Below are 27,533 nucleotides of genomic sequence, written 5' to 3'. Positions count from 1 at the left end.
GCTGCAAAGAAAGGTCCTTTTAGCCAGGAGTCTCGAAGAGTAAACACCCAGGCCCGCAGCGGGTGTTCAAACAAACTCAGCCTCTGTGCCCGCGGAGGAGAGAAGAAAAGCTTTCTGTCAGGAGTCCCCTCCCGGGGCCCGAGCAGGCCTGGCCGGCGCCGCCCACCGTGCCCTGTGCGGGTGGCGGCTCTGGAGCTGGGGCCCCGACAGGGCGGCCCCTCTTCAGCACAGCAGTCGGCCCCTTTCTTTTTCTCCAGTATCATGAGCTGTCTCTTTGCAGCCCCCAGGAGGTGGCCGAGGGCTTCTGCCCTCTTTCCTGTCCCCCTTTCTGGATTTAGGATGTTCTCGGGTGGGTGAGGTTTCTCGGGACAGGAAATCTTCCCCTGTGCAGGGCATTTCCTTAGGGTTGTGAGGGTTGCCCGGAGAGGCCAGGCCTGCTGGGTGCCACTGTCTTCCAGCGCTTCCCTAGCTGAAGCCCGGAACGAGACAGGGGCGTCGCCATCCTCTTGGGGTTCAGGATCCAGTGAGGAAGCACACCGGTGAACGGTGCAAGTGACTGTGCCTGGGCAGATGTGAGGGAGAGAAGTCAGGCTGTTCCGGGACTGCGCTATCAGGACTTAGCTCAGTCTGGGGGAGTGATCTGTGTGGATCAGGGAAGGCTTCCCGGAGGAGGTGGCGCCTAGACATTGGAAAGGGTGTGAGGGAACTGCAACAATGGAAAAGTGTGCCAGGCTCTGGAAGGCATCTGGGGAGCTTTGGGGGTGAGCGTGGGGCCAGCCAGGAAGGTTGTGGCCAAAGGTGCTGTGGTAGCACAGGCCTGTAATTCAGCACTGTGGGGGGCTGAGGCAGGAGGATCGCAATTTCAAGCCCAGCCTGGACAACTTAGTGAGACATCATTTCACAGTTACAGAAGAGCTGGGATGTAGCTCAGTCCCAGGGCCCTGGAGTCACCCTGTAGTACCAAGAAAACCAAGCAAGCAAGGCCAGGAGAGGGCAGGTGTGAGCCTCACTTGTAATTAACGTGTCAGCATCCACATGACCAAATAAAATAGAGGGAAATTAATTTCAGTAATTTATCTCATTCATCCCATGACACTGGGCCATCTCCTAGGGGACCTTTCTCCTCAGTCACGCTGCGTCCAGGTCCTACAGTGACGGTGTTACAGGCGTGGAAAGGCAGGGCCAGGAAAATGACACTGTTGCCTGGATTTGTGCCCTGTCCGTCTCCTGCACAGGAAGAGCACCAGAGCGTTTCCTGAGGTGTCTGGGCCTCTGCTCGCTGTGGCCCTGAGAGCGGCTCCCCCCAGCCCTGCGGCCTCCGTGTCCCTGGGTTCTCCCGGGTGTGGGCGGCAGGGGCAGTGTCCACATCAAACGTCGGCGTCCGCTTGGCGCGTGGGGTTTTTTCTTCTCTCTCTGTCTACCAGGAACTGGAATCGTTTTCTCAGCACAGAAGACTTACTCTGACAGGAGAGCGGAATATGCAGAGGGGAAGGGGTCTTGGGCCAGAGTAAGAACCACGGTGACAGGAGGGGCACAGTCAGCGCCGCTGCCGGGTAGAGGAGGGATTTCCACTGAGGTGCCAGGCCTCGCCTGGGAGTTGCTGTTTATCCCATACACGATGGCAGCGAGGCTCACGTTTCTCAGAATGTGCTGTCTGTGTCCGTCCCTTCCCCCCTCCCTGCCTCTCTTAGTTAATCAGTATGCACTGACTCATATATTACGTGAATTCATTCTCTTGGGTGGGGATGTGTCAGTAAAAATTAACTTCACCTCGAACATGCCTCGATCCCCCAAACCTTCCTCAGTGAATAGACTGCTTCTTTGAGTAATTTAAAGGATTTATGTAAGCTGAGTGTGGTGACCCACGCCTGTAATCTCAGCACTCTGGGAGGCTGAGGCAGGAAGACAGAGTTAGAGCCTAGTCTCGGCTCCTTAGTGATTTAGAGAGACCTTGTCTTAAAATAAAAAATTAAAAAAAGGGCTGTGAATGTAGCTCAGTGCAAAGGTCCTGGATTCAACTCCCACTACCCACCTCCCAAACTGTAATGAAAAATTAAAGGGTGGAGCATTTGGGTCTAGAACAGTGATGGCGAACCTTTTGATAAGAACAGACAGCTGGCTGCAGCACATGTGCCATAGATTCACCACCACTGGTCTAGGATGACCTCAATCTTTTTTTTTTTTTTCTTTAACGGGTAAGTGTGAATTTGGTAATTTTTTTTTTTTTTTTAAATTTTTTGGATGACCTCAATCTTGCATCTATAGTTTTTGTTGCTGTTGTTGTTTTGTTTTTCTGAGACAGGGTCTCGCTATGTAGTTCATGGACTGGGCTTGAACTCACCCTGGCTGGCCTCAAACGCACAGAGATCCTCCTGCCTCGGCCGCCTCAGTGCTGGGATTACAGATGTGTGCCACATGCCCAGCTGCGTCTGCATTTTTTTTTTTTTCAAGACAGTCTCTCACTATGCAGTTCAGGCTAGTCTTGAGCTCACTTTGTAGCCCAGGCTGACCTGGGCTATCCTCCTGCCTCAGCCTTCTGAGTGCTGGGATTACAGGTGTGCATTACCACGCCTGGCTGCAGTTTTTTTTCCATCTGTAATTTTGTATGTATTGGTGCTAGCAGATTCATTGACTTCATACAAAGTTGTTAAAAGTGGTTGATGCCATGAGCAAGGGATTTGGAATGTGTAGAATACTTTATCTTTCTGTATTCGGATTGTTTTTATAATGAGCATGTTGTTATATTTGAACTTAATACTATTGGCTGTAAAATGGTAATATTTAGCATAAACAGAAAAATGTTTTTTCAGACTTCTTGTTATGGAAATCTTCAGCTATAAATACAAGTAGGTGTCCACTCTGTGCCCGTAACACTGTCTCATCAGTGTGTGGCACGTACCCAGTTGCCTTTCATCTTCTGCCCCTGGCTTTTGGGGGAGTATTTGAGATAAGACTTTACATATCATGTCATTTCGCTTGCCAACACTTCCATATACATATCTAACCCATATGGAAATTATGAAAAAGTGCAGTTAATAGAGATCAAAAATGTAAAGCTTTCTATAATCTTACTCTTCGAATACAACTTATCATTTTTCTTTGGTTCCTTTATTCCTTTGTCCCTTGCTATGCATATTTTTACAAGGTTTGAATAGTAGGATTATTTTATAATGTCGTTTCTTTTCACATTGTAGTTTGGACAGTCTTTCATGTTGTTTATATGCTTTATTGTCACTAATCGAAACCTTAATTAGGCCATCGTATTTCATGCATCTGAAATTGTAATTTCTAAAACACCCAGATGTTTTACAAGCGGGACGATAGTCTTAAAAACCATTTTCCAGGAAGACTTCTACTTGTGAAAGGAGGCTTGTTCCTTGCGAGCCTGCCCTGGCCCTGATGCTGAGCGGGCCTGGGGCCTGGGCAGCTCGGGAGGTTACTGCGAGCCATGGAGAGCAGCGAGCTGTGGAAGCCCAGCCTGGGCGTGGAGACAGGGCGTGGGAGGGCTTCCCTTCCCTCAGCCAGAGGGCGGCCGGAGGAGACGGGGACTGACGGTTTATTCTAAAGCCTTCACTTTTCCAGATCTGCATTGATTTCCCCTAAATTACTCTCTTTAAAAATTTAAAATATGCTACAGCTTGACAAGCTGAGATTTACGAAGAGGAATGAACCCTTTGTGTCCTGCCCTAAGGGGAATCTTCAGCTGGTTCAGGAGGCTTGTGGTCTGGTGCCTCATTAGACGGACAACTGGGATGAGTAGCCAGTTCTCAAGGGTGTGTGTATGTGGGCTTTTTTGTAAGGGAAGAAAAATGTGTGTAGCTGCATGGGCTTTGGCTGTATAACTCTGGGACCCTAGATCAAGAGAAACAAGGACGATCAGGATTGATAAATCTATCGTGTCCCAAAGTGAGGGTGAAGAGGCATGGTCTGTCCGCTCCGGTGCAGGAGGCGCTGCCCCTCCTCCTCCCGGGGGAAGCACACTCCGGTCCTGGCGCGGGAGCCTGGCCTTCCCCCGGCCTCCCCGCTGGCCTCTGCAGTTGTTCCTCTCACCTTTGCAAATCACCTTTAGCTGCGTGACTCCTAACCGAGAGATTCCATCTCATTCAATCCTGTCCTCCCGTGACCTCATCCCGCTCCACACGTCCCTGCACCTGGCAGCTGTGGTGCAGGCCACCCACAGGCCTCAGTCTCCAAGTCCGACCTCTGCCCCAAGCGCCAGTCCCGCACCTCTGAAGGTGCTCTTTGTGTCTCTTTGCGGACGTGCCAGAAACGCCGCACTGTGTCCACGTCAGCGTCCGAGCCTGAGCACCTCACCTCCTTCTGAGACCCAGTCCTGTGCCAGTACCCACAGACCCTCGTCTGCCCAGTTAAGGTAGCCAGAGAGTGGACCAAGAGTGGACTCAGCTCCGTGCCCACCCCTTTCTGCAGTTGGCGGGTGTCCGGGTCTGTCCTTGCAAGCTCGCCTGCTTCTTCCGTCGCCACTGCTTCTACCTTGGCCTTTCCTGGCCCCTGGCATTTGTTGTCAGTGACCTCTGCACTGCCTGTTTCTGGCTTTGACCTCCCTCTGGCTTGTTGCCCGCACTGCACACAGAATGATTTGCGAGTGTGTGTGTGTGTGTGTGTGTGTGTTATGGGTCTGAACCCAGGGAGTGCTCAGCTACATCCCTGGCCCTTTTTTATTTTGAGCTCTGGTCTCCTTAGCTTGCCCAGGCTGGCCTTGAACTTATAATCTTCCGCCTCTGCCTCCCGAGTAGCTGGGATCAAAAGTGTGTGCCGCCGCGCTCGGCGCTCAGAATGACTTCTGAGAGCACGGTGCTCATCCTGTTATACTTTGACTAAGAGCTCTGGGTACCATGTTGTTGCTCTTACGATAGAGCAAAACTGTGTGACGTGGCTGGCCCGCAGATACTACGATGTTGGGCAGCTGCCTCGCCCTCCTGCCTCTTGGGGCCACTGGCCCTTCCAGCCCCTCACCCCTCTGTTCAGTTTTCCATGTGTGTTCAGCACAGAGCCTGTGTGCACGCCGTTTCCTCTGCCTGGAGTGGTCTTCCTTGCCGCCTCCACCCCCGACCTGCTGGCTGTCTTTGTGAAACTCAGATCGCAGTGAGATTGTCCTCGGGTCTTTGGGAAACTTCTCCTGATGCTCTGATCAGGCCAAGTATCCTGTTACCCATGGGACCGTGCGTGCCATGAGTGGAACCTCCCCTCACGGTTGCAACTGTACTTTTTTTCTTTTTTTCTTTTTTGGTCTTTTTGAGGCAGGGTCTCGCTCTGCTGTTCAGGTTGGCTTTGAGCTCAATTTGTAGCCCAGGCTGGTCTCGAACTCGCAATGATCCTCCTGCCTCAGCCTCCCGAGTGCTGGGATTACAGGCATGCACCACCATGCCCAGCTTATCAATAGCAACATTTTTTTTTTGTTTTGTACTGGGAATCGAACTCATGACCTCAGGCTTGCCAGGCAAGCACTTATGCCACTAAGCTACATCCCCGGCCCGCAACTGTACATTCTTGGTGAGACTACTTAGTTCCTTTCACTTCTTCTGAAGACTTGTGAGGTTGTTAAAAGCAGGAGCTGTTCCTGTATGGCTTCTCCATCGTAATAACCCTGCTTCAAGCAGTGTCTGGCAGGTTATAGGCACCCAGTGGATGTTTCTGGAATCAATGAATAAGAAAAGAGAAAGAACAGTCCACAGACTGGTTTTTATAAAATGAAGCCCTTTTCTCTAGAAGAGTTAGGGCAGCTTCATAGACCAAGGCCATGAGCAAGCCCCGGGGAAGGGCAGGCCCTCGGCAGCCGCACAGCCGCCCGGCTGTGTTCCGGGAAGACCCCACCAGTGTGTGAGTCTCGGGGCCCAGGCGAGGTGGGTGAAGCAGCCACCCTTGGTTCTCTGAGTTCCAGTGTTTACAGCCTGGTTCCAGCGTGGTGGGAAAGATTCTTACTGTCAGGCGCTAGCTATGGTTGGAGGCAGGTCGCAGAGACCTCGTGGTGGCGCATCTCGGGGCCCCTGGCTTCCTTGCCACACGCGGGGCATCTGAAAGAGCGCTCTCTCGGCCTGGGCGGACTCCTGCCTGTGTGGCTCTGAGGTACGGGGAGCCCGGGAGTGGAAAGGAGGCCGTTTACTCTCTCTCCTTCTGGAATTTCCTCTGGTTCTGTCCCTCTGTGCGCCGGCATTTGGCAGTTGTGTGTAGAATGAGCGCTGCCCTGTTAATGAATGCTCTGCTTATGTTCACTTGCTTTTGACGGCCCTCAGGGACCCAGGGTGTGGGGAGGCAGGAAGAAGGAGGCTTGTTCCACCGAGCAGCTCTGCTTGGGCCAAATTAATCCCATCTTCATCGCGCTTCAGAGACTCTTAACCCTCAAATACTTGCTCTGCCCTAAAAGCTTCCTACTTTTGCGTCAGAAGATTTCCAGGTAAAGCCACAGAAGTGCATTCTGAATTAGGAAGAAAAAGAAAACAGTTTTTCATTTTTTAAAGATGTGTGCTGCGGGTTGGGTGTAGCTCAGTGGTAGAACAGAGACTGTTACGCAGGGGCCCTGGGTTTGATGTCCCTGCACGCAGGGGAGAAAGAAAGAGGTGTGTACACGCATGCGTGCTTCGTCGGTGTGGGAATGGAGGGAGACGGTGATGATGAAGACCTTACACCGCAAAGCTTTTTGTGCACGCCGGTGAAACTGTGCGGGCAACAGTTCTGGATTTCATAACGGAACTGCATTTATAGTAGCATGGTTTGGCGGTTATGGTTTAAATCATTTTCTTTCGTTGGGATAAAGAAAGCAACTTCCATGCCCTATTATATTTGTCTCTTATTTATTAGTACCTTATGCAAACAACATATTAAAATGTCCACGTCAAGAAAGGGAAAAAGTAGCTCTTAGAAAAATATTACTCATCCTTGTTACGGTGAGCAGCTCTCCGCAGTAGGAAATTATTAACCCGAAACCACTTGCAGATCTGAGGTTTTGAAATGAGGAAACAAGGGTCGGAGTCGTTACCCAAACAGCTCGGCCGGTATGTTTTCTGCCTTTTCAGATTTCAGACTATACATGAATGTTGGCTTGTTGTAAGTTTCTTAGTTAACCTGCAGTTGCTGTGTGTGCCTTAGGTGTGCTGGCAGGGGCCTGTGTGCCAAATGTGAGCACACTCAGAAGTTCAGAGAGTAGTAACCAAACCCCCGGGTGCGCCTCGTCAGCAGCCACTCCCTTCTCACCCATCTCCCCACTCACAACCCCCCGATAGTTTTACGTAAACCCCAGGTACGTTTCATCTGGGGATACTGCGGTATGTCTCTCCCAAAGACAAGGACTCTTCAGGATCAGAACTTAGGGCTGGAGTGCAGCTCAGTGGTAGAGCGCTTACCTGGCACACACGACACCATGGGTTTGATCCCCAACCCCCCCAAAACAAAAGAAAAAACTAAAAACATAGCCTTGATGCCAATTTTACCACCAAGGGTAATTGTTTAATTTCAGTAATTCTCCAGCCAGTTTTTACATCTCCTCAGTTGTTTTATGAAGGTTTCTCTTTTTTCCCATAGGTTTATGTGACTCGAATATTTCGTTGTTAGCCAAATAAAATCGCTGTCTCTCTCTGTTTTTGGTGCTGGAGAGTGCACTGAGGGCTTCACCCTGAGCTGCAGCCCTGGCCCTGAGATTGCAAGGTCTCTTAAGTCTCTTTTACCCTAGAGCCCCTCCTTCCTCTTTGCACCCGGTGCAGTTTATTGCAGAAGAAACAGGACAGCTTATCCTGTCCAGCTGCCTACATCGTGGGTTTTGCTGTCTGTTCCTAAGCGTGGCTCAGCATGTCCCTCTGTCTGTCCGTGCTTCCCTGAGCTCATGGGGGGATCTCTTGTTCAGATACTGGTGTCTGTCATGCTGGGTGTTAAAGGGCTGCCCCGGCACGGTCCTTGAGATTCCCCAGACCCTTTCCCTTAGCCTGTAATAGCCAGCCAGTTGCTGTCTGTCGACCTCTGTAAGGTAGCACCGCAAGGTATGGGGGTAAAGGTTGGTGCTTAGAGCGGAACAGAAGCGTACGGTCCTGTGGCTGAAGAGGTATGTTTGCTGATTGCCGAAGCTGGCACGGGCCCAGGCGGGGCTCAGGAGGCCTTGGCTCCCATGGTGGAGCTGCCGTCTCTTGCCAGCGGACTGTTTTCATTGTATATGTTCCATTTGCCCCCAGTTGCATCCTTCTCCCGCCAGCCATGCTCTCACTCGGCCCCTTTCTGCAGCCCCTGCGTATGATTTGTCCAAAACTGATTCTCAGAGGTGGGCGGGCCTGTGGGCCTGCAGATGTGTTGTGGGGGAGGGGTCAAGGGTCTTTTCTAACATCCCAGAGAGAGGCCGAGGGCACCGTGTTCCTGGAAGACACCGCCGTTGCCTCAGCCCGGGCCGACACCTTTGTCTCCGGCATGGTTGCTGTGGTCCGCCTGGTCGCGGCTACTTCAGCCCTGGCTTAGTCTGCAGCCAGAGTGATGGTGCTGTGATAGGAGTCACGTCACTTCCTTTTGAGAACCCCGCGTCATGCAGAACAACTGCCAAGGGCCTGGCAAGGGCTCCAGGCCTTTCTCATGGGCTCCGCTTACCTCCTGCCCTCACGTCCTGCCCTGCTGCTCTTTTCTTACACTTCGCTCCAGCTGCACGGGCCTCCCTGCGGTTTCTGACAGGCACACGTGCTTTCACAGAGCTCTTTAAGTCCCTACTCAGTTATCGCCTCCTAATGAGACTTTTCCACTCCAAACCACCTAACTTCCTTTCTTCCTTCCTTCTTTTTTCCTTGCTTCTTTATTTTTTAATTTATGGGTTCTTTTGTTTTGGTTTGGTTTGGTTTGAGACAGGGTCTCATTATGCAGTTCAGGCTGGCCTTGGACTCACTGGGCAGCCCAGGCTGGCCTGGAACTCCTGGGGATCCTCCTGCCTCAGCCTCCTGAGTGCTGGGATTATAGGCGTGCACCACCACACCCGGTCTTCTTTATTTTTGAGACAGGGTCTTGCTACGTAGTGCAGTCTGACCTTGTACTTGCAGTCCTCCTGCCTCAGCCTCCTGAGTGCTGAGACTAGAGGATTACAGGTGTGTGCTACCATGCCTGGCTTACATCCTGTTTTCTTGTTTCATTTTTTCCTGTTGCACTTGCCACTTTGCAACACATTAAACAGTTTGCTTTTTTTTCTTTTTTAATAGCTTGTTTTCCATGTCCTTCCAGTGACAATATACTGAGTGCTCCAGGAGCACGGATTTGTGCCCGTCTTGTTCCTGCCCAGTCACAGTGCCTGTAAAATCGTAGGTGCTCAGTGCACTTCTGTGAGCCGCAAGAACCCAGCTGGGGCAGGGCCTGCTGAGGCTAAGAGTGAGGTGAGCTTCCCCTGCCAAGTCCCATTCCAGTTGTGGAAGCTGCCCTCCTACACGCACTGGTTCATGAGTTCCTTTCTGTCTTTTTTCCTCCTTGGTGCTGGGGATGGAACCCAGGGCCCCACACATGCCCGGCACATGCTCCGCACCGCGCTGCACCCCCAGGGCCTGTGTGTTTCTTGACTTTTCAGCGGGGCCTCATACCAGGAAGACGTGCGGGAGGAGAAAGGGCCTTTGTGGAGTCGTCAGTGCGGCTGTGTGAAGCCAGAGGGCCCAGAGGTGAGGCGGCTGGGCTGCTATTTATAACCGAGGCTCCAGTATATGTTTTCCAGCCGCACTTGGCCTTCAGCCTCCTGTGCGCGCAAGTCTGTCACTCAATTACCTAATGGTTTCTTTAGACCTATTATGCATTGTAGGGCTCCCCTGGCTCTGGATTTTTTTTAAGGAGAATAACAGGGTGTTCTGTTCTCAGAGGTTTAATTTTTTAATAGCCTTGCCAATTAAAAAATGTTTCCAGTTGTTTATTATGAAATTTGCGAGCATGCAGAAGTATGGAAAGAGTAGTGCGGTGAACACCCACACGCCCGCCGCCCGGACCCCACACTTAACCTTCTGCGGCGTCTAGTTCATCTTATCTCTGTGGGTGAGTGTGTGGCTCCAGCTGTTTGAGCGTAGATGGGAGATAGCGGGACCCTGTATTTCTAAAATCTTCAGCCTATTCTATAAGAGCCACTTGAGCATAAGTGCAGATGGTGCTATAGTTTACTCCTGCTTCTCAAAATAAGAATATTCTTATGTAAAAGCCATAGTACTGTTTTTGAATCTAAAATTAACAGTAATTTCAAACAATAGGTAGTAGCCCGTTTGTATGCAAATTTCCTCAGTTGTCCCAAGAATATATATATTTTTTCAAACCAAGGTCTAGTAAAAATTCTTGTGTGGCATTCGGTGGTTACAGTTCTTTAAACTTAGAAGAATCTCTCTCCTCCCTTTTTGAGAAATAAAAGTGTACCTAATGCCCCTGACTTCTGCAGGCGCCCAGGAGAGTCAGCCTGGGGGTGTTCCGCATCCTGGATTTGCCTGCCTGTCTCGTGGCGTCGTCTAATCTGTTTCTCTGCCCCTTAGTTCTGTGACCTGGAAAATAGGTGTAGAGGCTTGATTAGATTCAGCTTAAATGCCGTTAGCAGACTGGAAGAGTGACGTTTTGTGCGTCATTCTAGAAGCCATCACTAAGGCACCGTGTTCTTAGTGACAGCAGCTTTGATCACTTGGCTGTGATCCTGGTGGCCCGGGTCTCTCTGGCTCTCCTTTTGGTAAATAAAACAGTGGATGGTTCTGTTCTCAAAGAGAAAAGACGCCCTTGTTCCTCAGTGGCTCTTGAAGGTAAAGTGTGCCCCAAGGCTCCTAGGGCGACCGCGAAGCCCCTGAGGCTATAAGGACTCGGCTGAGCCCAGCTGAGCCTTGGGGTGAGACCTGGGGAGAAAAGTTCAGGTTGTGCCTGTGGCTTCTGTCAGGGGACAGCGGCAGCGTGGCCGTCACGGGGGTGGGCTTGGCAGCTTTGGGCTCCTCCATCTTGCTTCTGGATGCCATCATCCTCTAGGGATGGAGGGACACACACCATATCTGTTTGAAAATGGTGGGCTCAGAGAAGCGAGAAGGGGAGCGGGGGCCCTTCTCCAATGCCCACGTCTGAATGGTCCTGACAGCGCTGCTCTGAGCCCAGAGGCTAGGCATCTTCAGGGGTGTCCTAGAAGCAAGATAAGACCGTTTACCCTCTGTTGGTTGTGTGGCTACCCTGCATGATTCTGAGGCGTTTGTTGCTGCCATCAAAAAGAAGCCTCGGAAGGGTCCAGAGCAACATAAAATGAATAAATTAGACCAAGGAAAACTCTTCAGCATAGAACCAGCAAAGTCAACGGGAAGGTAATAGAAATGGCAGCTTATGAGGAGCTTACTAGGGGCTCCTGAGGTCTTCCCGGGTGTCCTCCGAAGAAGGCGCTGTGATTCCTCCTGTTTTGCAGGGAGGGAGGCAGAGACGCTCAGGTGAAGAAGTTGTTCATGCTGCACAGCTTTTGGGTGGTAACTGAGGTTGGACCCTGAGGTGGCTGACAGCGCCTGCCCAGTTAGCCCCTGGGGTGTTACCCGAGACTTCCGTGTTGCATCTCGCCTGGAGATGGGAGTGGGGAGACTTCCCTTCCCCTCCTTCCCTCCCTTCTTTCTCCCTACCCTTTTTTTGGTTTTTTTTGAGACAGGGTCTTGGCCAGGGATATAGCTCAGCAGCACAGCACCAACAAGGTTCTGAGTTCGATTCCCAGTACAAAAAAGAAGAGACACAGAGACAGAGACAGAGAAAAGGTCTTGCTGTGTGTTTCAGGCTGGCCTTGAACTTAACCTTGTAACCCAGACTGGCCTCACAGTGATTTTTCTGCCTCAGCCTCCTGAGTGCTGGGATTACAGGCTTGCGCCACCACGCCTGACTGACCTCACTTTAAAAAGTAAATAAATAGCAGAGCATGGAGGCACAGATCTGTAATCCTAGCACTCTTAGAGGCTGAGACAGGAGGATCACACGTTTGAGCCCGTGTGGGAAAAAAAGAACCCTTCTGCACTGCTGCAGTGCAAGTGCTGTGGAAATCAGTGTGGAGATTCCTCAGAAAACTACGAGAGGAGGAAACTACGATTGAAGGTCTCATTTGACCCAGCTATTCCCCTTCTAGGTATCTTTCTAGAAGAATTAAAAACATCGTATCACAGTGATATATATGCACCCATGTTTATAGCAATATAATTTGTAATAAGTAGATCTTGAAAACAACCCAAATGCCCAGCTGAGGAATGGATAAAAAATATATGGTCTTTTTATACAACGGTGTACTACTCAGCCATAAAGAAGGATAAACTGGAGTCATTTGCAGGTAAATGTATGCAACTCGAGACCATATTCCTAAGTGAAATAAACCAGATGCACATGTGTAGACGTTGTGTTGTCTTCTTAGTGTGAGAAACTGAAAGAGTAAATAAGATCCAAAATGTACAATAGATACTGTAAAATGGGAAGAAACTTCAAAAGGAATGACAAACTAAAATGGGAGAATTGAGAAAAGAAGGAAGGGAAAAGCAAAAAACAAAACGAAACAAAACATATGTGTGTGTATATATATATATATATATATATTTGTAAGATAGTTAAGATAGTTGTAGCACTAATTTCTTGTAGTTCATTGGGAAGAAAGTTTCTAATATTGTTTGGACAATTAAATGCTGAAATCTTGTGCTCCGAGTAACTAAAGGTAACAGTATGCCACGTAGTAACCATTGTCTCTTTCCTGTTACCTTGTTTTGAAATTTTGGTTTTTTTCTCTTTAAAATAAAAATAATGTAGTGGATCAGAATAAAAATATCAATATAATACTAAAAACAAACCAAAAAAACCAAGTTTGAGGCCAGCATGGGGAACATAAGCCAGACCATGTCTCAGAATAAAAAACGGCATGGGGATAGAGGTGAGTTCCAGGCTCTGGGCCAGTACCAAGTACCACTGAAAAGCAAAGAAATAAATGAGCAAACGTGTCATCCCCCAGTTTCAGTGGTCGGGGCTTGGGAGCGGCTCGGCTGGCCTGGGGTCTCTCTCGGGGTGGCACTGGCGTCATGACGATCGTGACGTGCTGCCGTCCCCTTGGACTTGACCAGACCTGAGGTTCTGCTTCTGAGTGGCACACGGACATTCATGCCGGGATGCTGGTGGGTGGAGGGCTGTCCTCGGCCCCTGGAGGAGCTGGCTTCCACACGACAAGTGATACTTTATAGAAATGTTTAGAAACTGAAAATAGCCGGCACATAAAGGAGCTGCAGAGATCCTGCGGGGAGGGAGCTGCGAGAAGAGAGCTTCAGGAGATAGATGCTTAGGAGAGCTGGAGGCTGCCTGCCTGCTACCTTCCTGTAAGAGATCCTGGAATCGATTCAGGTTTTTTGTGAAGTTCTTGGAGAGCCTTTTCTTTTCTTTTCTTTCTTTCTTTTTTTTTTTTTTTTGAGACAAGATCTCACTCTATAGTTCAAGCTGGTGTTGAACTCACAGTGATCCTCCTGCCGCAGCTTCCCAGGTGCTGGGATTACAGGTGTACAGGTGTGCGCACCACCCCCAGCTTTCTTTTTCTTAGGTCTGAAGCTGGCTTGTTATTTTTGGGGGGATGTGAGGGAAACGATCCCTAGAAAGAGCACAAATTTACCTTAGTGCTGATGGAGACAGTTATTTATAATACCCTGCTCTGTCTAGAAAACAGGTAATACTACAACAGTGACGGCGAAGGAAAACAAAGTAGGGGACTGGGTGTGGGGCAGGGAGGAGGGAAGTTCCACCCTGTGGCACTTCCCTGGCCTGGGCTTGTAAGGTGCAGGGGAGCTCGGGAACCGCTGGGTGCTCCTCACTGGCTGAACTGAACAGGAGGAAGCAAGCAGTTGGCCTGGGCAGAGCATTTACTTGGATTGAAACCTGTAGCATGGCGGGCCGGGTGGTGGAGCTGGGGTGTCACTGGCGTTTCCTGCCCGCCCCGGGTTTCAGGTTTCGCGCTGCTGCAGCCTCAGTGTGTTCGGTCTCCTGCCGGGGTTGCCCACCTCTTCTGATCTGCCTGCCCCGCTGACTCTGCCTTGTGGTCTGGTGAGGAGGTCTCACCTGGGTCACACAGCCAGATGTTGCCAGGTCTCTTTTTACAGGACCGATGGGGCCGACTTGCTGGAGTGAGCTTTGATGGCTTTGAAATTTCCCCCTGTATTTCAAAACGATGCGTTTGAGGGATTAAAGCCTTTGTTGTTGTTGTTGTTCATTTGTTTTTTTGATACAAAGTCTCACTGTGTTGCCCAGGTTGGCCATGAACTAGTGATTGCCCTGCCTGAGCTTTCTGAGTAACTGGGATTCCAGACAGGCACACCATGTGTAGCAGGATTAAAATTTTTAAGAATATATTTTGGGGTTGAGGGTGTAGCTAGAGGTAGAATACAAGTTTAGCATGTATAGGCCCTAGGTTTGATCCCTAGCACCAAAACAAAACAAGAAGTACCTTTTGCTTTGTTTGTTTATTTGAGACAGGGTCTTGCTGTGTAGTTCAGGCTGGTCTTGAACTCACAGTGTAGCCCAGGTTGGCTTTGGCCTCACAGAGATCCTCCTGCCTCAGCCTCCTAGGTGCTGAGATTACAGGTGTGTGCCACCACACCTGGTGCAAGAAGTACCTTTAACTCAATGAAAAGCAGAATAAGCCTCCAGTAAGAGGAGAATAGGTCCAGGCTGGGGATGTAGCTCAGTGCACAGCGCCTGCCTGGCAAGTGCAAGGTCGTGAGTTCGATTCCCGGTCCTGGAAACCCCACCCCCCCAAAAAAAAGAGGAGAATAGGTCTCTGTAGGCCTCCTCTTCCTTGGGGGCCATGGCTTGTTTCTCTTCCTTTTATTCTTCCTGTAGTTTGCGGGGATGCTGTGCAGCCAGTGTCCCATTCTTCTGTACACCATTAACGCCCCTTTCTCTCACAGTGCTGTGCCTAACCTAGCGAATAAAATGTTTAGAAAAAAAGAGCAACTCTTTCCTACCAGCCTAACACAACCACGGCGGTCACCGTTACCCACATTCCTTCCCGCTCTTTTTTTCCATGCCAGGAGACAGACTCGGAGATGCAGGTGGGCGTGGCCGGGGGCACTGGGAGTTGCTCACCTGCAGACTCAGAACTTGGGGTGCATTTGATTTAGTCCACGCGTGTTGCATTTTGTGCCCCACAGTGGAGAACACGCAGCTGACCCTGAACCTGCAGACAGAGAACAAAGGCAGTGTTGTGTCAGGCGGAGAGCTGACGATTTTCCTGGACGGGCCTGCTGTTGACGTGGGAAGCGTGCCTAATGGCAGTGCCATGACAGACGGTGAGTGCCGCCCCGCTCCCCAGGGCCGCGCCGGGCCAGGGTGGGCCGGGCCAGGCGGGGGCAGGAGGTGCTGGGACTTGCTGCTCTGCAGGCCCTCTTGGTTTGGGGTGCTGCTTAGTCCATAGCCAGCCCTGAGTCTCTTGCTCCTCCTGGGTCAAAATCCCGATGTGATTTTCCAAGGGCTGCCTTCTGATCAAGGACTGATAAACGTCACCTCTTTATGTACTGTTTGTGTAGAAAGTGGAGAAAAACATCTTTTCATCCCTCATGGGCTTCAGAAAAGAAAACATTGTTAGCAAACATGACTCTGGCCCATATTTCCTCTCCCAAACCCAGCTATGCCCCCCAGTGTGGTCTAAGGGGCTTTTAGGAGGTGGCATGGGCCGGGCAGGGAACTGCGTCCTCTAGAGATGCACGCTGGCCGTGAGCAGGCCAAGGCAGGGAGGTCGGAGAGTGTCCCCTGCTCTGTCCTGAAGGTGGCTAGTTTGTTTCTTTTGTCTGAAATTATTCACCTTTCAATGGAGGAGGAAATTATTTCCTGAAGTCTGAGGTCTGAAATGAGTTGGTTTTCTCCACATTTTTTCTCACAAAATGTTTTTGTCAGATATGCCGTAACTGTGACACTTTTCAGGGCCTCAGCAAGCTTCCAGAGGGTGAACTTTACATTCTAGTTCAAGGGCAGTTGGGAGGCATCTCAGCGAGGGGGTGGACCTTGGCTGCTGGCCGGAATCCCTCTGTTGGGTTGATCAGTGCTTGGGGACCTTCTGGCGCAGGGAAAAGAGCAAACATCCTTCCCTCATTCGCCACGGGCAGCAGAACTGGGCCGCTCGTGCGGCCAGCTCTTCATGCAGTGTTGGCTGGACGGTGGGGTGGGGGGCCGCATCCACATGATTTCCATCCCCCGGAGTTGCAGCCTCCTTGCTGAGGCAGGAGAAGTTAAGTAGCGAATGAGTAAACATGAATAATGACATGACCGCTTGTGACAGAGGCTAGGAAGGAGAAGTACGGAGTGGTCAGAGATGCCTTCCTCGGGCGATCTCAGCTAAGCTGGGGTGTGCAGGAAGGTTCCTGTGAGGGGTGGGCGGGAAGACTTCAGACAGGCCAAGCTGGGGGTGTGAGGAGCAGAGCGGCTGGGTCTGGGGACAGAGGTATCTAGGTCCTGGGAGGCCAGTGAGGCAGGTCTGCTCTGATCAGATTGAGCTGCCCGGCACACACCGGTAACCATGTCAGACTTCGTCCTGGGAAGCAGAAAGCTGTTAAAGGGTTTTTACTTTGTTTTTTTTTTTTTTTTTTTGTCTTTTTGAGACAGGGTCTCCCTATGCATTTCAGGCTAGCCTTGAGCTCACTATGTAGCCCCGGCTGGTCTCGAACTTGCAGCAGTCCTCCTGCCTCAGTCTTCTGAGTGCTGGGATTACAGGCATGCTCCACCATGCCCGGCCTGAAGGACTTTTAGTAAGAGAGTGTCATGGTGTGATTAGACCCTTTATTTTATCATTGTTATTTTTGCAGTACAGGGGTTAAATCTGGGCCTTTGGCTTGAGCTCTATCTATACCCCTTTTTGTTTTGTTTTGCTTTTTGTCTTTTTGAGACAGGGTCTCTCTGTGCAATTCAGGCTGGCCTTGAGCTCACTTTGTAGCCCAGGCTGGTCTAAACTCGCAACAATCCTCCTGCTTCAGCCTCCCAAGTGCTGGGATTACTGGCCTGCGCCACCACGCCCGGCCTTATAACCCTTTTTAAACTTAAAAAAATTTTTTTAAATTTAAAACTAGGGTCTTGCTAAGTCACCAAGTTGCTCAGGCTGGGCTTGAATTTGTGATCCTCTCTCCTCAGCTTCCCAGGTGCTAGGGTTACAGGCGTGCACTACCCCCCCACCCATGATTTGGCTTTTCAAAAGAGCTGTCTGGTTGCACCATGGAGTAACGTCCCCACCCTTGTGCCCACTCTGCATGTCGGCATCTGGTTTCACACCCTTGAGGCCCAAGTTCCTGTGTTAGTGCCGTGGACATCCTTGCGTGTCTTGGTGAAGAGAAGCAGGTTCCTGGGTTTGAGCCCCCTGGGTCACCGTGTGAATCAGATCTCCTGTGATTGTCCTTATTCCTTCTTGCGCCAGCAACTGCAGTGATGGTGATGTCCACACCCATCCTGGTGGGTGACTGCAATACACAGAGTTCTCAACTCTCAAACAAGGACTGTTTCTCAACATTTCTGTCTTTTCTTCTGATTGATCCCCTTTCTAGGATCACAGCTGCCTTCCAGAGAGTCCAGCGGGTCAAGTGTAGCTTCCGAGAACAGGCACCCGCCCACCAGCACAAACTGCTTTGGTGGGAGATCCCGGTAAGACCCCTGTTGTTGATGAGGAGGAGCTGGGAACATGCTCGAAGCTATTGAAAACAGGCTAAGATGCGTCCTGAGGCTTAACTTAGCAACTACTGCAGATTTCAGAGCTCTTACAATTGACAGACTATGTTAAGGGGTTCCAGAGGGGAGTAGAGAACTCAGGCTTCTTAGAAGGGTCAGTGGTTCCTTGATAAAGGTTGGGGCTGGGTAGGTTGTTTGGGTAAAAGCACCCATTGATCAGAGAATGTGACTGCTTTTTTATACATAAGGGACTGTGGTGGCTACAGTTGTCCTTCTAAGATGCACATGGAAGTGCTTACAGCATTGATTCTCTGATGTGAAAGATTCTGACTGCATTTCTACATTTGGGGATGGTTCGTGGTTCCTTTTGGAGTGTTGGTTAAAACCTTCTACACTTAGAGTTCAAGATGTGTTTTACTTGTTACGCGTCTCACAAGTGATGTCAGATCATCTGTCGCAATTCCCATCTTACACCTGTGTTAATGGTACAACTCCTGTCCAACGCAGAGCAACTGAATTCCTAGGCAGGAGAGTAGCTTTAAACGTGTTAGACTCAGAGAGATGAGGAAGGAGGTTGCTTCTTTCTTTAATGCTTATTACAGAGTACAAAACTCCCAGACTTTTTAAGGAAAGGAATCCTATGCATATAGTCCATAGATCTTTGTCATCTACCAAGAAAGAGTAACTGGTAAAAATCCCCTCACACAAATCCTAGGGAGCGAGGTACAGTTCTCTGAACAATGGAGCCTGGTTTCAGCCAGCACTTACAGGCTCTGGACAGGTCCCTGCAAGGACAGCTGTGGGCTTCTCGAGATTTGCTTGTTTTGTGGGTTTACTAGGTGACTGGGAGCTAGTGGGGCCAGACCGGGTGGAGGTTTGGATCTTTCGTCCATAGTATCCTTAGAGAGAGCAGGTCCCCGCTCTCTCTCCGAGTCTCTGCAGAGGTGTTACCGATGCCTGAAGACCAGGTGTATTTTCTGTGCCTTGCTAGATGGCTCACAAGATGGGGCCAGTTGTCAGGTGTGACAGGACGGGACCGGCAGTGTGACTGGCTAGTCCTGTGTCAGCGAAAGCACAGTCCAGAGCTGGAGGGGACAGCGGGGACAGCTGGGAGCAAGGACACTTCAGCACTTCGTTCTCCGCAGAGTGAAGCCTTCTGAGTTTGGTGTCTCGTAACCGCTACCTTGGTCTTTTAGCTGGACTTGGAGAGTCTGTGTCACACACACTGATGTCCCTGAGTATGGGGCTGGAAGGGCAGAGTCTAGTTTTTGACAAGTTTGGTCCCAAACTCTTTTTTTTGTTTGTTTTTGTCTTTTTGAGACAGGGTCTTGCTGTGCAGTTCAGGCTGGCCTTGAGCTCACTTTGTAGCCTAGTCTGGTCTCAAACTCACAACGATCCTCCTGCCTCAGCCTCCCAAGTGCTGGGATTATGGGAGTATGCCACCACGCCTGACCTTGGACCTAAACTCTTGACCTGTTTATTAGGCTCTGAATTTCTCTAGTTGATCAACCTTAAATTCCTAAATCCTGAAGACCCTTGTTTGGTGTGCTCTGTGTGGAAGATTGTTCCTCCTGAAACAGCATCCAGACCTCAGCAGAAAGTGGGACCACGCTTTGCCCACCCTCCACGGCAGACGTTCAGGGCTGGTTCACGGTGGGGCACAGTGCCTTCCCGCATCCTCTCGGTGAGCCTAGCACTAGAGTCCACAGAGCTGTGTGTTTTCACAGGCCCCTGCCATCCAGGTGTATGTCCTGCGTCCTCATAGATCACCCCGGGGAGCCTAGTGTGAAGATCACCTGCGTACATACTGCCGCAGCTGGTCTGCTGGAGAAGCGCGTAGGGCTTTGGGATCAGAAGACGGATCAAAGCCTGGCCTGGCGTTTACCTGCCGTGTGATACTGGAGCCTCAGTTTCCTGAAGTGTAGGATGGAGATATCACCTGTGCCCCAGGGTTGTTGTAGGAATGACCCGAGTCACCCCGCGGGTCTCTCGTGCTGAGCGTGGCTCAGTGAAGGTGGCAGTGTCTTTCCCTCACGTCTGCACTGTCCTGTGAAGCATCCCTTCCTGGAACCCCCAAACCTGAGAAGTGAGGTACAGCACATGCAGTTTTCAAGGTCTGTGGTTGGGGGGTGGCGAATGGAACCTTCTAGACTCCAGGGCAGTCCATGCTCCCTGTCCTGGCTTCCCGGACAGAGAGAGTGACGGGCTTCAGCCTGTGCTTCCGAGACTGAGCATTTAGCTTCTGTTGTCTGAAGGGCAGGTTTTTCTTGGACCTGGGTGCTGTTCACCATGACCAAAGGAAGGTGTTTGCTGTGCCCTTGAAGGCGAGGCCGGTGGTGTCAAAGCAGCACCCCCATTCCCCTTCTGCTGCTTTGTGGAGTGGTGGAGCTTGGAAGGGTTTGCGCTGAGGAGTGTGTCTGCCCGAGCTTGCGCGGCACCGCCACCACCTGCTTGCTCCAGCAAGGCCTCAGCGCTCCAGACGTGGTGGGATCTTGGCCGCGCTCCTGAAGAACAATCAAGTGAAACATCTCTAATTGCCTCCCCATCTGCTGTGCCTTATGGAAGCCAGCACAGACTGAGGCACGACTCATACCGCATACGTTTGTTTGCAGACAGCCTGCGTTAGGGTGCAGTCAGAGGGTCTGGCTGACTTTAGAACTATTACCATAGCTTGTCTTCTGCTCCTCTGTGGAATACTGCCCTACAGTAAGACAGACAGGTGCATTAGCGTGGTGGAATCTCAGAGACATAACATTGAGCAAGAGAAGCAGGTCATGGAAAAATAGATATAGTATGATGCCGTTATATATAAAAGTTTAAAACGGAGTGTGATGGTGCATACTTCCAGCACTCAGGAGGCTGAAGCGGGAGGATTGCTGAGGCCAGCCTAGCCTATGTAGTGAGTTTAAGGCCAGTCTGAACTATATAGCAAGACTCTGTCTCAAAAAAAACACAAAACAAAACAGAACAAAACTAAAATACAGAACTAAACGATACATTTTTAAATGGATATCCTCATAGGTGGTAAAACTGTAAATATATATGGGAGAGCTGGATGCAGTGGCATGTACCTGTAGGCCTAACTACTTGGGAGGCTGAAGCAGGAAGATTGCCTGAGCTCAAAAATTAAGGACCAGATAGGACAACATAGTAAGTCCCTGCCCTAAATAAAACCAATTCTAAAAACAAATAGGAATAATGAAATCAGGGGAGTGGTTCTCTTTAGGAGGGAAGAGGTTGATATAATGAAGAAAGGGAACAAAATTTCTAAGGTCACATCATTTCTTTGCCTGACTGGTGAGTCCCAGGTGTTTGATTTTGTTCTTTTTTAAACTGGATATGTATTCTTGTGTTTACATGATACATATTCTACAATAGCCGGGCATGGTGGCACACGCCTGTAATCCCAGCACTCGGGAGGCTGAGGCAGGAGGATCATTGCGAGTTTGAGACCAGCCTGGGCTACAAAGTGAGCTGAAGGGCAGCCTGAACTGCATAGCAAGACCCTGTCTCAAAAAAAGACAAAAAAAAAAAACAAAAACATTTTACAATAGTAGATAAAAAAACTGTTCTCTACAAACTTAAGGAAACCAAACAGCACTGGTTTTGGGTTGGAAAAATTACTGTTTGCTCTTACAGAAGACAAGACTTTCCTTGTTTATTTTGGATTTTTGAGACTGGGTCTCACTAGGTAGTTCAGGCTGGCCTTGAACTCACTGTGTAGCCCAGGCTGGCCTTGAACTCAAGGTGCTCCCCCTGCCTCAGTTTCCCAAGTGCTAGGATTACAGGCGTGCGCCATTACACCTGGCATGACAGTTTTCAGATCTTTGGGGTTTTCCAGGTTTGGTAGTAGCTAATTTATTTGGTTATTGTTGTGGTATTGGGGATGGAACCCAGGGAACCCTCAGCAATAGCCCTTTCTATTGTCTTTCTTTTTTTTTTTTTTTTAAATTTTGAGAGAGAGTCTCACTAAGTTGCCCAGGTTAGGGTTGAACTTGTGATCCTCCTGCTTCAGCCTTTTGAGTAGCTAGGATTACAGGCATGTGCCACCACACTCAGTAACACTTAGAATAATTTTTTTGTGTGTGGTAATACTGGGGATTGAACCCAGGGCCTTCACCCTGAGCTACATCCCCAGCTCTTTTATCTTTAATTTTATATTTTGAGCCAAGGGCTCCCTAAGTTGCCAAATTGTCCAGGCTGGGCTCAGACTTGGTATCCCTCTGCCGCAGACCCAGGTACTAGGGCCCCTGACTTCTATTCTGCAAATGTGTGTATGTGATATTCTTGTCAGTGGTTGGAAGTGGATGTACCATATTGCCTCTTAGTCTGTGCTGCTGTCACTTAGAAATCCCAGGCCTGAGTTGTGGGGGTTTTTTTGTTTGTTTTTTTGGAGACAGTGTCTCCCTATGCAGTTCAGGCTGGTGTTGAGCTCACTTTGTAGCCCAGGCTGGTCTCAAACTTGCATCGATCCTCCTGCCTCAGCCTCCCGAGTGCTGGGATTACAGGCGTGCGCCACCATGCCCAGCTATGCCTGAGTATTTAGTTGGGGATGAGGAGAGTGGGTTCCAGCTGATAGCTGGTTCCCTCCAGGTAACGCATCAGAGCAGCACTAGGGAGTTGGCTTAATGCTCTCCCAGTCTGATTGCATCCTGGGGTTGTAAATTAGTGTGCCGCCTTGTGCTGCGTCCTCCTCTGGTGCACTGTGGAGCCCCGGGGAAGTGTGTGTTGGTATGGTGAGCACTGCCCACCTCTCTCGGGCTCCTCCAGTGGTCTGGCTATTGGGGTGGACCGAGACCGGCCTTGGGAACCTTGCATGAATCAGCTCAGGTCTCTGTACCTGGCAAAACGCGCATGTCACACAAGGGGTGCCGGCAGCGCTGCCTCCGCTGTCCAGGGGAGTTAAACTTTTGGGGTGTGACAGAAATTTATGAAACAGGTAAATAAAACTCTGAGCGGAAGAGACCAGAGTGAGGAACAGGACTAGGGACAGAGCGGTGGGAATTTGCGGAGACTGCCTGGTGGGCGGGTGTGGAGGTGGAGGGCCATGCGGGTCCTGGCTACGCTCTTGCAGTCACTCTGAGGTTGCAGATGGCTGCGCCAGGCCAGGCTGAAGAGCGGAAAGTGGGAACCTCTGTGTCCCTTGTGGTTTGCCGATCCTTGGCCACGTGTGACTTTTCTTTCTCTTTCCCTCACTGCTGTGTGAAAGGAGGAGGCGAGGGACTGGCTGTGCCCGGAGGCCCCTTGGGCTGCGTCCCTGTGACGCTTCCGTAGCCGGACAGGAAAAAGAACCGAAAAAAGGAAGAATGTGTTGAATCTGCTTTAGCTTCATAAAGCTTTTCATTAACAGATCTGAAAACTGTGTAAGAGAGTTTGGCTAAGACCCTGGATATCAGGGCTCAGATACTTTTCTTCATCGTGCGGATGTGGACGTGAGTTGTTCTGTAGTAGGAGTGTGTGCGCGTGGGCCTGCCGGAGAGCTGGAGGCCCTGAGTCTGCCCGTGCCCCGCACTCCTGTCCTCTTGGCCAGTGGGAGTCCGCATTTGCGTGCCAACTTGCTCCTCCTGGTGGCTTTTTTTAAACGTGAAATTTTCAGAACCTCTTGTGATAGTTTCGTTCTCCCTCCTCTCCTCTTCTGTGTTTGTCCTGTTGGATGAAAACATATCAGATTTATTGGCTCCCCTGCCTTGGCCTTGGCGACCTCTGAAGGTTTTAGTGATATTCTTGGAGCCTTGTGAAGCCCCAAGCTCTCTGGTGAGCTCTAAATAGCTCATCGGCTCTGTCTGCAGACAGCCTATCCCAGAAAGGAAAGAAAAATAAACCCAGCCGGGTGTGAGCCTGCTGGGAACACTTCAGGAAGTCCTGGGAGGGCCAGGGAGAATTGGGAAGCAAAGCGACAGGAAGAGAGAGGGACAGTCAGGAGCTGAGCCTTTGGGCACCCAGCCACTCTTTCACTCAGGACTGGCCACTGAGATGCGCAAAGGCCCTGGGTTTGGAGATGTCGCCCGCCCGTGTCAGCCTGACACTGAGTTTAGCGCCCTGCCCTCCCCATTCAGGCCCCCCACCGAGCAGCCTTTCCTTCATATCTGGCTCCGGCTATATTATGATTGCTGGGGAAGAGAAAGGAATGCATGTAATTCATTTACTAATTCAGTGAGAACTGAGACCCAGGCCCCCCCGCAGGGAGCGTGAGGGCTGGCATCCGAGCGGCGTGTGTGGCACAGATGGAAACTGTACAGGGGCCCCACTGGGGAAGTAGCTGTAGAGGTGAATCACACGTCCGTTTATGCACTGACTTATTAATTATGCATTAGTTAAAACGATGCATTCGCTCAGATTTACTGCGTAGGTATTTGTGTATGCACCTCAGGAGAAAGCTGCTTAGGAGGCAAAGGACAGAGGACAGGTACCTGCTGCTGAAGGCAGTGGTCATCGCACACTGAATGCCAGGCTCAGAGTGAGGTGATGGTCACAAAAAGACAAGAAGTCATGGCCCCTGACATCCAGGACTGCGTCTTCCAGGAGACAGATGACTTGGTGACCATCACAGTCTGCTGTGGTGGGTGCCCTAGTGCTAGTACACGCGAGGGATTTTACCTAAATCTTCCCTGAGGGTTTGGAGACCACTTCACACACTTGAGCTGTATTTTGGAGTTTGCTAGACCTTTCCAGCCCCCTGTTCTTTTTTTGTAGGTACTGGGCATTGAACCTAGGACTTTTGCACTGAGCATTCCCGCTTAAATTGTTTTAATTCTGTTGTCCAGAACTGGCTTGAGTTTGCAGTCCACCTGCCTCAGCCTTCTTGAGAATTATGCCTGGCTGTTTTTGTTTTAGTTTCTTTAAGAGCAGCTTTAGGTTTATAGTAAAATTGAGCATCAGGAACAAAGAGTTCCATGTGCCCTGTGCCCCCAGCATAGTCTCCCCCATTATCACGTGTTCTGCCAAAGAGGGATGTTTATTAGAATAATGACCAACAGCCACATATTGTTGTCATTCAAAGTCTGTGGATTTCGATAAATGTATCAGGACACATACCCACCGTTACGGTGTCATACAGAATAGTTTCACTGCCCTGTGCTTCATCTGTTCCTTCCCCTAAACCTTGGCATTGACTTTTTCTGGGAGAGGTGGAGTACTGGGGATTGAACTCAGGGCCTTGTGCATGCTAGGCAAGCACTGTACCACTGAGCCGCACCCCCAGCCCGGCGTTGACCTTTGACTATCTTCATTGTTTTGGCTTTCCTAGAATGCTGTATACTTGGAATCATGCAGCACATAATTTTTTCAGATTGGTTTCTTTCACTTAGTAGTGTGCATTTATGTTCTGCCATGTCTCTTCATGGCTTGATTTTTTTTTTTTAATTTTAATTTCCTTTTAATGCTGAACAGTATTCTGATATCTGGATGCACCAGCTTCTCCATTCATTTGCTGAAGCGTGTCGTGGTTGCCTGTGTTTTGGCAGCTGTAAGTAAAGCTGCTGTCAATGTCTGTGTGTAGCTTTTTGTGTGGACATAGTTTTCAGCTCACTTGGGTAAATGTAAAAGAATGTGATTGCTGGATCATATGATAAAAATTTTAGGATTCTTTTCTCTTTTTTCTGAGGGTCTTGCTATGTTGCCCAGATTGGCCTTGAACTGGACTCATGATCCTCCTGCCTGAGCTTCCCAGGGAGCAGGCACTCTACGTCATACCATCACACCCCACCAAGTATGCTTGAGCTTGTAAGCAACTGTCAAAAACTCTTTCCAGGTGGTCCTGCCACTTTGCATTCCTATCTGAGGGTGCCCTCTAGCTTCACAACTTTGCCCGCATTTTGGTGTCGTCTGGATTTTGGCCATTCTTCTGAGGGTCTAGTGGTATCTCCTTGTTTTTTTTTTTTGTTTGTTTGTTTGTTTTTGTTTCTGTTTTTTTTTGTTTTTCTTCCGGTACCAGGAATCAAACTCACGACGTTGCGCTTGCCAGGCAGGCGCTGTGCCGCTGAGCTAAATCCCCAGCCCCCGGTATCTCATTGTTTTAACTTATACTCCCTAATGATGCAATGCGAAGCTTCTTTTCGTGTAGTTATTTGCTATCCCTATATTTCCTTTGGAAGGATGACTGTTCAGGTCTTCTTCTGATTTTTTGTTTTTAACCAAGTTGTTAATTTTCTTACTGTTGATATTTAAGAGTTCTTTGAACATTTTGGGTGGCAGTCCATTGTCAGATAGATGTTTTTGCAAATCTCATTCTTTTCCCCACCTTTATAAATAAAATTTTATTTGAACTCAGCCATACTCGCACGTGTTTATATTGTCTGTGTCTGTGTGCTTGCGACAAGGGCAGCGTTAAGTGTTTTGCTAGAGACATGTAAGGTTAGCAAAACTGCAAGCATTTATTCTCTGGCCTTTACAGAGTCTGCTGATTGGTGCTGTAGGAAATGGTAAGAAGGTTAAAACCGTTCACAAAGGGCCTTTTGTGTTTTATTGAGGACTTTAGATTTATTCTTTGGGGACAGGGAGCCCCTGAATTTTGAGCAGTGGCGTGAAATAATCTTTCTGTGGTTAATTCTTCAGCAGAGTAGTTTGACGGATGGCTTCAGGGCTGTATCAGTTAGGGTTCATTGCTGGATAAGTTTGAAGCTGTATCAGTTGGGGTTCATTGCAAGAAACAGAGATACGGTTGTTCTTTTAAGCAGAAAGGCATTTAATGTGGGGAACTAGGTGTTCACAGAAGCCCCTGAATGGGCTGGCCCAGCAGAAGTGAGGGGTCTTCCCTGGTCTTTGATTTCAGACTCATAGCCCAGCAGCTGAAAGCCAGATGTCAGGGAACTGCTGCAGCCACCTTTCATGCGCCAAGCATGTGTCTAGGCCTCGAGGTACGGGGTCTGCTGGAGCCCCTGCGGTCACGGCTGCCACTGGACAACAGCTCCTGCCTTCCTTTTGCTTTTCAAATCTCCTGCAAGAGCTCCCACTCACACAACCTCAGTCACATCCGGAGCCTTCCTGCAGGGGAGATGGGGAGTCTTCTAGTCTCTGGGAGGGACTAGGAGGGTAACACCTTCGGGGTGCCTCACACAGTGGGGGCTAGGACTAGGACCAGGGACCAATTCTGAGGACTTCGGTCAGAGCTGGTGAGGTAGGCATTGATGGCGAGCGCCATGGACAGGGAGGAGAATGGAGAGGAGACAGACCGTTTGTCTGACCTCGGAGGTATAGTCATGGGGCCCTGCGGGAGGCGGGAGGATTGGCGTCCTCCCAGGCTCTTTACTTGCGATGTCATTGGTGGAGACAGGGAGGGGAGGACCTTAGGGTCTGTCGATTTATTTTTTTATTTTTACTTCTTTCTGCATTGAAAATTGGGGTTTCAGTATACAATCTTTGGGGAATCCAAGACTTCAGTCCATAGCAGAGAACTTTATCTTTATTTTTATTGGTTCGTGTTTGCTTATACTCCTCATGGGGAGTGGGTACATGTGCATAACACGTTCTTTATTTCAAAGGCCCTGTCAACTTAAAATTATATCCTCTGTGGTGGTTGGCATTGGCGTTTAGCAGGCTGTGAGGAATAAACCCCAGACTTAAGTGACAGAGCAAAACATGACATTCCTGGTCAGAGACAGCGGGGCCAAGATAAGGATGACCACGGTTTCGAGCACTGGCGCGATAGTTCTGTTTTAACCAGGTCTGTGTCGGATTCTAGGACTTCTCCGTCCTAGCAGCTTGTATGGAAGGAGTAAGGGCTTAGAGAAAGGGAAAGAGTGTGGGTCTTGGAGAAACGACTCTGCAGTCACAGGGGCCTGGGTGGAGCTGGAAGACGAGAACAGAGCCGCTGCAGAGGCTTCGGGCGATGTGGTTGGCAACAAAGCCGGTTGTTCAAGCCGTGGTGTTGGTGGCAGTGGCTGGCCTTTTCCTTTCGGGTTCTGCAGGAACTGGATAGCTTCTTTGGAAAGTGC

General features: G+C 49.9%; 1 protein-coding gene across 2 annotated transcripts in view; it reads left to right on the top strand.

Annotated features, from left to right (window-relative positions):
* Wwp2 (WW domain containing E3 ubiquitin protein ligase 2) overlaps positions 1-27,533 on the top strand; it is a 113,442-nt gene that overhangs the window by 20,286 nt on the left and 65,623 nt on the right. The window contains exons 4-5 of one of the 2 annotated variants that reach the window (XM_013503940.1): positions 15,105-15,242; positions 17,481-17,577. The exons of the other annotated variant lie outside the window; for it this stretch is intronic. Of the exons in view, the coding sequence (XP_013359394.1) occupies positions 15,105-15,242; positions 17,481-17,577 (235 nt within the window). The remainder of the gene's footprint in view (positions 1-15,104; positions 15,243-17,480; positions 17,578-27,533) is intronic. 2 annotated transcript variants of the gene reach the window in all.

Source organism: Chinchilla lanigera, unplaced genomic scaffold, assembly GCF_000276665.1.
Source record: "Chinchilla lanigera isolate Chin_1 unplaced genomic scaffold, ChiLan1.0 scaffold00083, whole genome shotgun sequence".
NCBI lineage: Eukaryota > Metazoa > Chordata > Mammalia > Rodentia > Chinchillidae > Chinchilla > Chinchilla lanigera.
The sequence above is the reverse complement of the archived record's forward strand: the minus strand, read 5'-3'. Positions and strand labels throughout refer to the sequence as shown.